At 45.9% G+C, this 13293-nt stretch overlaps 3 protein-coding genes across 3 annotated transcripts in view; 2 read left to right on the top strand and 1 right to left on the bottom strand.

Moving 5' to 3' along the window:
- The window catches only part of LOC124044151 (cystathionine beta-synthase-like), an 882911-nt gene that overhangs the window by 221805 nt on the left and 647813 nt on the right, over nucleotides 1-13293 (bottom strand). The window lies entirely within an intron of this gene.
- On the top strand, nucleotides 1178-4141 carry LOC124043061 (lanC-like protein 3). The gene is given in 6 exon segments (XM_046361232.1): nucleotides 1178-1508; nucleotides 1511-1710; nucleotides 1876-2029; nucleotides 2190-3048; nucleotides 3217-3429; nucleotides 3994-4141. Coding segments are annotated over 6 exon segments (1905 nt in total).
- xk (X-linked Kx blood group (McLeod syndrome)) overlaps nucleotides 7474-13293 on the top strand; it is a 33852-nt gene continuing 28032 nt past the window's right edge. The window contains exon 1 of the mRNA XM_046363645.1: nucleotides 7474-7853. Coding sequence (XP_046219601.1) covers nucleotides 7609-7853 — 245 coding nt within the window. The 5' untranslated portion in view covers nucleotides 7474-7608. The remainder of the gene's footprint in view (nucleotides 7854-13293) is intronic.

Raw genomic sequence — 13293 nt, 5'->3', positions numbered from 1 at the left:
CAGTGAGATACACCTGTTGGAGCGCGTGCTACGGGTGGGTGTTGCCATCGTGACCAGTGAACTGAGATAAGACGGAGCTTTACCTAGCATGGACTTGTAGATGACCTGGAGCCAGTGGGTCTGGCGACGAATATGTAGCGAGGGCCAGCTGACTAGAGTATACAGGTCGCAGTGGTGGGTGGTATAAGGTGATTTAGTGACAAAACGGATGGCACTGTGATAAACTGCATCCCGTTTGCTGAGTAGAGTGTTGGAAGCTATTTTGTAGATGACATCGCCGAAGTCGAGAATCGATAGGATAGTCAGTTTTACTAGGGTAAGTTTGGCGGCGTGAGTGAAGGAGGCTTTGTTGCGGAATAAAAAGCCGACTAGATTTGATTTTCGATTGGAGATGTTTGATATGAGTCTGGAAGGAGAGTTTACAGTCTAGCCAGACACCTAGGTACTTATAGATGTCCACAGATGTCCGCATTCCGCCTTCATCCTCTCCCGTTTGAAAAATATTTCTCAACAGGGTGCTTCTGCCAGCTAAGGCACTCTTGCTTTGATCTGCAACGCAAAAAAACGTGACTACCGTCTGTGTATGGACATCGTGCATCATATATGAGTCCTGTCTACTCGCATTGCATTCAGTAATCAAAGGGGAATAGAACGTTCCCATAGGCATTTTTGGTCTATAGGCCTACTAACTATGTCCAACTTTGTTTGGTTTTAAACTAAATTTTAAAAAAGTATACTTTACATTTGACGTTCATTGCATGAATAACAAGCCGTGTGTAAACTTGTGCATATACCACCATCTACTGGTAACACGCCTGTACTTGGAAGGCATGTATGAGATAAGACTTGTTGCTGGTCTGTGATTCTTCTGATCAAAAGTGGTTGGGATAATTTGCTTGAATCGATTGATTAACAAAAATAATTGTCTTCAAACACTAGGCACATGATGTTGGAATAACAATAACACATCTGCATTGATTGAGGGGGATAGAGAATGCGGTGTTGAGAATACAAGTCCCATAAATCTTAGGTAGATTATAGTTGGTAGAATAAGACATTTCCGGGTTCCATGAAGACGCCTGATCGTCACTAATATTAGGCTACCAGACATTTTATCCAAGGCGTTTAACAGTCAGTGGTAGGCTATTGGCCAGTGCATTGCTTCTTTCCATTGGTGATGGAAAACACCCGTTGATTTGCCAACCGTTTCGCCGACTACAAAGGTGCGTTTCGCGTAGGTCAAGGCATCGAATCGGTGGTACCCACGGTCAATGCCTTCATAGAGAAGATTCTAAACAAAGTGCCACTCGGATCCACCGACTGCGATGGTGGGCTATACGACGGTCCCGCTGGGGTGGCATACATGCTGTACCATGTCTCCGAATGTGCTTTTTTTTCCGACCATAGGGATACTTATCTCAAAACCTCAAAGCAGATCATTGACGTGTCTGTGGGGTACGTGGATGGGGAGAAGGACACAAACATGCAGGCCTCATTTTTCCTCGGTGGGGCGGCATCTATACCGTCGCCGCGATGGTGTACAAAGCCCTGGGCATGGCGGACTTCGTCAAGCCGCTTACCAAATTTTGGAACCTGTGGAAGATATGCTCATCCATCAATTTCTTGGAGTGCGGCTCTGACGAGCTGTTCGTGGGGCGGGCGGGGTACCTGTGCGCTGACCTGGTGGTGAAACAGAAACTGGGGATAGAGGTGAGAGCCTGAGGGAACAGGGAAAATACCAATTACTAAAATCAAAAAATGATTAGGCCTACTGACCAGGAGATATATGACCTGAAAAATAATGTATCTCTACTGGCTCTCTTGGCTCCATATTCCCTGATCTCAAACATTACTTTAATGAAATAAACTTCATAGAGTCTTAGCAAGGATCAGATCCAGGCCATTTGCCAGGCTATCACAGAGTCTGGTAAACAGTATGCCACGAGGAAGAGAAAACCCTATCCTCTCATGTACTCCTACTATGGGACTGAGTATTTGGGTAAGTCGGCCTACATGTCTAGCCTACATGGTTGAGTGGCAGGAGGCAGGATTACTAATGAGTTTATATTGTCATGAGGGCCTTAAATGACCTCTTTGTCATTTGTGTGATGCCTTCACTCTTATCTGAAAGGACTAGATAGGTGAAAGCCCAGTAGCAGCCACAGTACCCAGACCCACCGCCTCAACAGAACACAGTACCCAGAACCACCGCCTCAACAGAACACAGTACCCAGAACCAGACCCACCACCCCAACAGAGCACAGCACCCAGACCCACCGCCCCAACAGAACACAGTACCGAGACCCACCGCCTCAACAGAACACAGTACCCAGACCCACCGCCTCAACAGAACACAGTACCCAGAACCACCGCCTCAACAGAACACAGCACCCAGACCCAGACCCACCACCTCAACAGAACACAGTACCCAGACCCACCACCTCAACAGAACACAGTACCCAGAACCACCGCCTCAACAGAACACAGTACCCAGACCCAGACCCACCGCCCCAACAGAACACAGTACCCAGACCCACCGCCTCAACAGAGCACAGCACCCAGACCCACCGCCCCAACAGAACACAGTACCCAGACCAACCGCCTCAACAGAGCACAGCACCCAGACCCAGACCCACCACCTCAACAGAACACAGTACCCAGACCCACCACCTCAACAGAACACAGTACCCAGACCCACCACCGCAACAGAACACAGTACCCAGAACCACCGCCTCAACAGAACACAGTACCCAGACCCAGACCCACCGCCCCAACAGAACACAGTACCCAGACCCACCGCCTCAACAGAGCACAGCACCCAGACCCACCGCCCCAACAGAACACAGTACCCAGACCCACCGCCTCAACAGAGCACAGCACCCAGACCCAGACCCACCACCTCAACAAACACAGTACCCAGACCCACAGCCTCAACAGAGCACAGCACCCAGACCCAGACCCACCTCCCCAACAGAACACAGTACCCAGACCCACAGCCTCAACAGAGCACAGCACCCAGACCCAGACCCACCACCTCAACAGAACATAGTACCCAGACTCACTTCCTCAACATGGTACCCAGAACCACTGTAAACAGAACACAGTGCCCAGAACCACTGTGAACAGAACACAGTACCCAGACCCACTGTCTCAACAGAACACAGTACCCAGACCTGGACCCACCACCTCAATAGAACACAAGTTTTCTATGTGTAGCCCAGGTGTAGCCTACCTCTTTGACAAAGCCTACCTGATCAATAGGAAGCCCCAGTACCTGGACACATGCATTCGCAGTGGGGAACAGGTGTGGCTGAAGGGCCTGCTGAAGAAAGGTCCAGGGATCTGCCATGGAATGACAGGCAGCGCCTATGTCTTCATGTTACTGTACTGCCTCACAGGGAACTCCAAATACATCTACCGTGGTCAGAGGCATGGAGGCTTAGTTGGACAAATCGCTGCTGTTCTCTGTTTCCCTCTCTCTCTTTCTCTGTCTCCTGTACTCTTCTAATATCTCCTTTCTTTGTTTATCTCCCCTTATCTCACCCTTGTTGAAAGTCCATAACTTCTAGTGGCTTCCTCTCCTTGGTCTGCACTGATCTGAAAACACAGGCTGGGTTAAAGCAACGTAGTGGATTCCTTGCAGCGCAGTGCTTTCACCTGACGTGCTCTTTCACATCAGCGCATATGTGGAGATAGGACATGAGAAGAGGAAGCAGCTTTTGACTATTGAGATGCAACCCCCTGTCCTGCCTCACCCTCACCAAAGATACTGTATATAATGACGAGATGGTTTTGTCTCCACCCTAACAATGGGAGTCGTTGTCCCAAAGGTGGGAAGACAGGCGACATGCTTATCAGTCTGCTTATTAAATGCAATGAGCCCATAGAAACACATTGAATAACACTGCATGGACAGATGTTGACGGTAGTGGACCCACAAGCTTCGCCTCTTCCTCTCTGCCCTGACCCAAGTCTCCTCTTCTCTCCCCACAGGTTTGCAGAGTTCCTGTTTACGGAAGAGTTCAAGGTGGGCTCCTGCTCAGTCACCAGTGTTTATAGTCTGTTTGGAACCATTTGCTTCTTGGTTGACCCCCTTCAGCCCGACCAATCAGAGTTCCCATTCTTCAGTGTGTTTGTGTGATTAAGGCTACGGTTGAACAATGCATCCTTCCTTCCTCCTTACATTACAAGGATGGCTCACCACAGAATTAAAACTTGAACTGGTTATGTGATCACTGATTGTTCTTTTATTAATGTGAAGTGTTTATGTGATTCTTAGATGAAATGTGTTGTTAATATCTGAGGGCGAGGGTGTCGCTATCCATGTGAGACATTTCTCCCAGAACAACTATGCTCTGCTGACATTGACATTCTGCTTTATTTCCTGTCCGGTAAAACTATGAAAGCCTCCCTTTCAAATCAAATTATATTGGTCACATACACATGGTTAGCAGATGTTAATGCGAGTGTAGCAAAATGCTTGTGATTCTAGTTCTGACCATGCTGTAATATCTAACAAGTAATCTAACAAATTCACAACAACTACCTTATACACACAAATGTAAAGGGATGAACAAGAATATGTACATATAAATATATGGATGAGTGGTGGTCGTGTGGCATAGGTAAGATGCAGTAAATAGTATAGAATACAGTTTATACAGTTGAAGTGGGAAGTTTACTTACACTTTAGCCAAATACATTTAAACTCAGTTTTTCACAATTCCTGAAATTTAATTCTAGTAAAAATTCCCTGTCTTAGGTCAGTTACAATCTCCACTTTATTTTAAGAATGTGAAATGTCAGAATAATAGTAGAGGGAATGATTTATTGCAGCTTTCCTTTCTTTCATCACATTCCCAGTGGGTCAGAAGTTTACATACACTCAATTAGTATTTGGTAGCATTGCCTTTAAAATGGTTAACTTGAGTCAAACATTTTGGGTAGCCTTCCACAAGCTTCCCACAATAAGTTGGGTGAATTTTGGCCCATTCCTCCTGACAGAGCTGGTGTAACTGAGTCAGGTTGTAGGCCTCCTTGCTCGCAAACGCTTTTTCAGTTCTGCCCACACATTTTCTATAGGATTGAGGTCAGGGCTTTGTGATGGCCCCTCCAATACCTTGACTTTGTTGTCCTTAACCCATTTTGCCACAACTTTGGAAGTATGCTTGGGGTCATTGTCCATTTGGAAGACCCATTTACGACCAAGCTGATGTCTTGAGATGTTGCTTCAAAATGCCCAGATAGTTTTCTTGCCTCATGATGCCATCTATTTTGTGAAGTGCACCAGTACCTCCTGCAGCAAAGCAACCCCACAACATGATGCTGCCACCCCCATGCTTCACGGTTGGGATGGTGTTCTTCGGCTTGCAAGCCTCCCCCTTTTTCATCCAAACATAACGATGGTCATTATGGCCAAACAGTTCTATTTTTGTTTCATCAGACCAGAGGACATTGCTCCAAAAAGTACGATTTTTGTTCCCATGTGCAGTTGCAAACCGTAGTCTGGCTTTATCTGGTTTTGGGGAAGTGGATTTTTCCTTGCTGAGGAGCCTTTCAGAATATGTCGATATACTGTAGGACTCATTTTACTGTGGATATAGATTTTTTTGTAATGGTTTCTTCCAGCATTTTCACAAGGTCCTTTGCTGTTGTTCTGGGATTGATTTGCACTTTTCGCACCAAAGTATGTTCATCTCTAGGAGACAGAATGCGTCTCCTTCCTGAGCGGTATGACGGCTGCGTGGTCCCATGGTGTTTATATTTGCGTACTATTGTTTGTACAGATGAATGTGATACCTTCAGGCATTTTTTCTGAGGTCCTGGCTGATTTCTTTTGATTTTCCCATGATGTCAAGCAAAGAGGCACTGAGTTTGAAGGTAGGCCTTGAAACACATCCACAGGTACACCTCCAATTGACTCAAATGATGTCAATTAGCCTATCAGAATATTCTAAAGCCATTACATAATTTTCTGGAATTTTCCAAGCTGTTTAAAGGCACAGTCAACTTAGTGTATGTAAACTTCTGACCCACTGGAATTGTGATACAGTGAGTTATTAGTGAAATAATCTGTCTGTGAACAATTTTTGGAAAAATGACTTGTGTCATGCACAAAGTAGACGTCCTAACCGACTTGTCAAAACTATAGTTTGTTAACAAGAAATGTGTGGAGTGGTTGAACAATGAGTTTTAATGAATCCAACCTAAGTGTATGTAAACTTCCAAATTCAAATGTACATATGAGATGAGTAATGTAGGATATGAAAACATTATTAAAGTGGCGTTATTTAAAGTGACCAGTGATACCTTTATTACATCCATTTATTGAAGTGGTCAGAGATTTGAGTCTGTATGTTGGAAGCAGCCTCTCTATGGCTATTTAACAGTCTGATGGCCTTGAGATAGAAGCTGTTTTACAGTCTCAGTACAGTCTCAGTATTTTTGGCCTTCCTGTGACATCGGGTGTTGATGGTGTCCTGGAGGGCAGGTAGTTTGCCCCCGGTGATGCGTTGTGCAGACCTCATTACCCCCTGGAGAGCCTTGCGGTTGAGGGTGGTGCAGTTGCCGTACCAGGCGGTGATACAGCCTGACAGGATGCTCTCAATCAGTGGTCTAAAACACTGCATCTCAGTACATGAGGTGTCACTGCAGTACTTGGTTCGAATCCAGGCTGCATCACTTCTGGCAGTGATAGGGCCCGTCGTTGTGGACTATGAATCCCATTGTTAGGGCAAATACAAATGCAAATACAAATAAGAGTAATGGAGAGCACTGTATAATGTGGCATACTTAGCATACTGATAGGTATTAGGCCTACACAGATCAACACATGGTTCACTTGAGGGTGCTGTTAAAATAGGTCCAAATATCATCATTAGTAGTCTGGATCAACTTAAACCATTGTTTACCACCTGGGAATTCTTGCAACTTTATTGCAACTTTCTTAAGACACATTAAATGGAGGTTTTAACATGAGCCATTTGCTTCACTGTATGGCAACAGCCGTACATTCATTTGGACCCTGATATTTGGTGAGCTACTCTCCAGTTGAAAAATGCCCAATTTCTTATGGACGCTATCTGTGATATTACTCTCTGAACTGGCCTTACTTGAGAACACTAGTTTAGACTGTATCTGTGACGCAATTTCTTTGGTAGGAAATCTGTTGAGGTCAATGTTTCCATGTGTTGCATTGTCAATATGTAGGTAGCCTAAAGGCTTCCTGTTCTTTAAAGATACATGTATACTGTATACGATAATGTGGGCCTATTGATATATTCATGTAATATTGTGGCATTTTTCCTTACATGTGTAATTTATTGATTTGCAGGATCATTAAACCCTTCCAAATTGAGGATATTTACTGCCTCTGAATGTTTTTATCATTAGTTCTTCGCACACATGAGCACAATGCGAACTCAACGCGCCACCTATTGGTCCTTTCCGGAACAACACCACTAGACGAGAAATAGCCTGTCAAATAGATGAGCCCTAGACACAGCAAGCGCTCGACAGGAGAGCATCTCCCTCACGGAGTCGGCTCTCGGTTAATGCACGATGGTAGGGAAGAGCGGCCCGCCTTCCCCGATGGCTGAGTGAGTGAGGATGCGACTCCCCAGCTCCATATTTGTTTCGGTGTCTCTGTTCACGGCTGAGACCACGGCAGCCCTCTACCTCAGCTCCACATACCGCTCCGACGGCGACCAGATCTGGCAAGGGCTCACCCTCCTCTTCACCCTAGTAACGTCGGTGCTCGTGCAGCTGACGCTCACCTTCATTCACCGGGACCTTAGCAGGGACCGACCGCTTGTTCTGCTGCTTCACATCCTGCAGCTCGGACCCATCGTGCGGTAAGTAGCCGGTGAAAGAGGGGAGAAAGCCGTGCTCTCCTACAGTTTCCCGTTATTTATGTGCGCTCTACCATCACCACACCGAGCCACCTCCAGATCCGTAGCATCATGCAGTCGTAAGTAGGCTAGTCCACCACTGCTGATCTCTAAAGCTGCCTGGCAAAGATTGTACAATATCTCGCCTTGAATGAAAATGTTTGGTAGACAATGACCAAACAGTGGCTGAAATGAGTGACAACGTCTTGGGTGATTCAATGTTGTTTCAATACAATGGAGATTTAAATTCCCCCCAACTGTTGGGGGAATGCTCAATGTGTAACCTCATAAGAATATTATAGCCTGACGATGGAGAATCGGAGCTCAACGTGTCAGCCTTGCTGTCTTTGTTGTTGTGGCCCTTTTGTCTCTTGCTACAGGCCACAACACACACTGCGCCGTGCGCAGTAGGGCCTGCAGAGCCAGGGGCGGATTTAGTCATTTGGATGCCCCAGGCAGAGCCCAGGTTTTACAACCTGGAGTCAGGGACAGAGATAACATTGTAACCGTTTATCTGGGACACCCGAAATAATATGACATGTCAAGTTTAGTATGGCATGTATTAAGTTGTGAATGTCCATCATTCATTTTGTATGATATATTATGATCACAATATGACAAATTGCAATTCCTACAATATGTTACAAATTGCAATTCCTACAATATGTTACGAATTTGCTAAATGTATGATATCTTACGAATTCCAATGTTAGCATTCTAATATTAGCATAGATAGGTGGCTAATGTTAACTAGGCTAGGGGTTAAGGTTAGCGTTAATGTCAGCAGAGGCTCCTTAGAGGAGGAAAGGGAGGACAATCCTACTCAGTGAATTTCCTACAAATAAAAAGAGTGAAACATTAAAAAGTTAGATAAAACTATACTAAATATATTAATGTCACCAAACTGATTAAAACACACTGTTTTGGAATGAAGGTCTACTGTAGCCCCAACAGCACTCTTTGGGGTTGCACCATGGTGTAGCCAGAGGACAAGCTATTTTCCATCCGCCTCAGGGTACTTTGACTTTAATACAAAACCTATTGAACCCCATCCATAGACTTACACAGTAATTATTAAGACTTACGGAGGATGTCCTCCAACCTACAGGAGCTCTTGTAGCATGAACTGACATGTTGTCCACCTGTAATGGCTCTCGTCGGTGGAAGGAAGAGTGGACCAAAGCGCAGCGTGGAAAGTGTTCATGATATTTAATTTCAAGAAACACTCAAACAAAAATAACAAATCCTAAAAAAACAAAAGCGAAAAGTTCCGTTAGGCACAGACGCTAAACAGAAACCTCATAAGAATATTATACCCAAAGGTGCGGACTCCGGCCGCAAACCTCAACCTATAGGGGAGGGTCCGGGTGGTCATCTACTCTCGGTGGGGGATCCGGTGCGGGACGCAGACCCCGCTCCGCTTTAGGCTCCCCCAACTTCGGTGGCGCCTCCGGTGCAGGGATCATCGCCGGGACCTCCGGACTGTAGATCGGCGCTGCAAGCTCTTGACTGGGGACCGTCGCTGGAGGCTCCGGACTAGGGACCGACTGGGGACCGTTGCTGGAGGCTTCGTACGTGGAGTCAGAACAGGTTTCACCGGACTGAGGAAACGTACTGGAAGCCTGGTACGTTGAGCTGCCACAACGCATCCTGGCTGGATACCCACTTTAGCTCGGTGAGTGTGGAGAGCTGGCACAGGACGCACTGGGCTAAGAAGGTGCACTGGAGGGATAGTGCATATAGCCGGCGCAGGATATACTGGGCTGTGGAGGCGCACTGGAGGTCTGGAGCGTAGAGCTGGTACAACACGTCCTAGCTGAATACCCCCTGTAACACGGCACGTGCGGGGAGCAGGCACAGGCCGCACTGGGTTGTGCTGGCGAACTAGGGATACCGTGCGTAGAGCTGGCGCAGGATATCCTGGGACGAAGAGACTCACCGGAGACCAGGAGCGCTGAGCCGGCACAATCCATCTTGACTGAATGCCTCTAGCACTCTAGCACGACAACTGCGGGGAGCTTGCACAGAGCGCACCGGTGCGCATCCACAGCCCGGTGGAAGGCACGGTGCGCAGAACCGGAAAACTTGGCACTTGAACCGTGACCAACTCCTCACTATATTTACAGGGAGTTGGTTCTCGTTCACCTCTTAGATCCGCTCGATCCGCTCGCCAACCCGTGTGCCACCCCCCAACATTTTTTTGGGGCTGCCTCTCGAGCTTCCGTCATTGAGCTAACTCTTCGTATCGTCGCCGTTCCACTCTCGCTGCCTCCATCTGCTGCCTTGGACGTCGATACTCCCCAGCCCGTGTCCAGGGTCCTTCCCCCTCCAGGATTTCCTCCCATGTCCAGTTCTCCTGGCCACGCTGCGTGGTCCTTTTTTGGTGGGGTGTTCTGTAACGGCTGTCATCAATGGAAGGAAGAGTGGACCAAAGCGCAGCGTGGAAAGTGTTGATGATATTTATTTTCAAGAAACACTCAAACAAAAATAACAAATCCCCAAAAATCGAAAGTGAACAGTTCCATCAGGCACAGACACTAAAGATAAAATAACACCCCACAAAACCCAAACGGAAAATCACAACTTATATATGATCCCCAATCAGAGACAACGATAGACAGCTGCCTCTGATTGGGAACCACACTCAACCACAAAACAACAAAGAAATAGAAAACATAGATTTTCCCACCCGAGTCACACCCTGACCTAACCAAACATAGAGAATAAATAAGGATATCTAAGACGACCACCCAATCAAAGGATCAGAGAATGAATCTAGTAAAAGAAAGCTACAGCTACCTAGCACTGCAGTGCATAAAATGTGGTGAGTAGAGAAAGACGATAGTTGAACTGTTTTGAACAAATTAATTTATAAAAAATTAAGGAGAAGCAGCAGAGAGAGAGAGTTATATTTAGTTATTTATTTACTTTCACTTCCACTTCCATAACTAGCTAATGTAGCTCGCTAATTTAGCCTAGTCAAACACCCAGCTCAAAAAAAAGAGAAATGCTATTTATATTAGCTGGCTATCCAACACCGGAACTCTTCCAAGTCAAGGTAAACTTTCGGTTTTATTAATTTATTGCCACTGGGGCCCGCCAGTGAAACTGCTAAACTGCTTGCTTTACACTGTACTGCGTGATTGTAGTGGGGTTACTAACGCATTAGGTCTAGTAGCTAGTAGCTATGTTGACTATTAGCTAATATGGTGACATTGACAACGATGTAGGCTGTGTGTAGTGGTTAGCGGTTATGATATGAAGGTTTGGCTTGAATAGTTTTTTTTGCCTGGTCACAGAGAGCTGTTGTGTTGTGCACTGAATTCCACAAGCGAAGGGAAAATGTGAGAGTAGGAGAGCAGGTAGATGCGAGAAGGAATAATACAACGAGCAAAGTGATGTTGCTGTTTGTATGTGGCTGCTATGAAAGTGAACTGTGTGTGCGGGTGATCAGGGGTGTACTCATTCCGCTGATTCTGTTGAAAACGTTTCTTAAACAGAACGAAACGAGGATAAACCTACCTGAATTTGTCCAATAGAAACGCTCGTTTGCAACTGTTTAGACTAATGATTATACCCTAGATCAAGAGTGGGCAAGGCAATATTGAATGTGTCACTGTCTGTCACCTTGGTTACTCCAATTGTCTCTCGACCTGTGCAACTACGTTATAAACTTTCATTCTTAGGCTAGGATGTAGCAACCTCGTGATGGGTATAGGGAAAATGATCATGTAGTAGCCTAAACCTATCAATGTTACATTGAGCTGGGCGAATGGAATATGAATGAGGGGGGTGTCCTTGAGTGGAGCATGGGGGGGCCTCAAGCGGAGAAATTATAAAAAATAATTGATTCCTAGTATTATCTGTTTTAAATTATTCCCAACTCACAAGACCCCTTGATGATGTGAGGTCTGAGGCAATTGCCTATTCTGCCTTATGGTAAGTCCGCCACTGTGCAGACCTGATCAATAGGCCTAGTCCCATGATCAATATAGCACACCGCAAACCACTGCAGCGCCGCATGAACAACACACCAACCACTTTAGCTGCATAAGGAGCCTTGATTTAAAGACCCTGGAATGCGACCGACCATTGACCACTCATTACTCTAATCAAACGCCCTAAATAACACATAGGCCTATCAATATACAGTCAATTCATTATGGAGGCCCTAACTGAAAATATATCAAATTTGTCCTTGCTATAGCTGCCTGAGCAATAATCCACAGTGCAGGCCTATTGTGAGATATGAACTTGTGTTTGGTTTATATGTCGATTGTCCATGACAGCAGCTCAGTATTCCCATGACTGGTGTTGAATCAGAGGTAATATAACACCCATAGCCATAATCTTCTCCTGCTGAGTCTCTGTTGCTTAATGATTTTCTTGACCTCCCATGGAACTGCTGTCTTTGTGTGGGAGGGCAAACCTCCAAGAATGCCTTGATAGTTCTGTCCTACTGGATAAAAAGGTATACCCAAACGCGCTTCAGGCCAGATTAAATGAAAAAGGGGGATCAGGTGCTCGACCGAGGGACTTGAAAATCCAAAGAACATTCCTTCAACTGGTGACTATCCGGGAGAATAAAGAGGATCACTGTTTCTGTGTAAATCTGATAGATTTATTGACAAGACAAACAGTTCTGTCCTACTGTCATGGTCCCTGACCAATAAATAACTAAGCTGGTATAGCAATGACTATGCAGTATGTATCCCTGAATAACCCCCATACGTATATAGCCCATATACACCCCATAATAGGCCAGGCCCTACCCTGTCCCAGACACTTAGTTATCAGTTATCAGTAAGCCCAGTACTGGCCTGGCCATCTGCCCTTCATGGCCAGACTCAGTAGGAATTTCTACTGATCCCATCTCTAGAGAGACACGCTGACCACAGTTCTTCCTACTGGATGGATGCACCAAATAATCAGACACGCACAGTTTAGGAATCTGCAAACCAGAGGACTACAGAAAACACCCACCCAATAGCTACAGAAAACACCCACCCAATAGCTACAGAAAACACCCACCCAATAGCTACAGAATACACCCACCCAATAGCTACAGAAAACACCCACCCAATAGCTACAGAAAACACCCACCCAATAGCTACAGAATACACCCACCCAATAGCTACAGAAAACACCCACCCAATAGCTACAGAATACACCCACCCAATAGCTACAGAATACACCCACCCAATAGCTACAGAAAACACCCACCCAATAGCTACAGAAAACACCCACCCAATAGCTACAGAATACACCCACCCAATAGCTACAGAAAACACCCACCCAATAGCTACAGAAAACACCCACCCAATAGCTACAGAATACACCCACCCAATAGCTACAGAAAACACCCACCCAATAGCTACAGAAAACACCCACCCAATAGCTACAG

The sequence above is a fragment of the Oncorhynchus gorbuscha genome, linkage group LG09 (assembly GCF_021184085.1).
Source record: "Oncorhynchus gorbuscha isolate QuinsamMale2020 ecotype Even-year linkage group LG09, OgorEven_v1.0, whole genome shotgun sequence".
Classification (NCBI taxonomy): domain Eukaryota; kingdom Metazoa; phylum Chordata; class Actinopteri; order Salmoniformes; family Salmonidae; genus Oncorhynchus; species Oncorhynchus gorbuscha.
The sequence above is the reverse complement of the archived record's forward strand: the minus strand, read 5'-3'. Positions and strand labels throughout refer to the sequence as shown.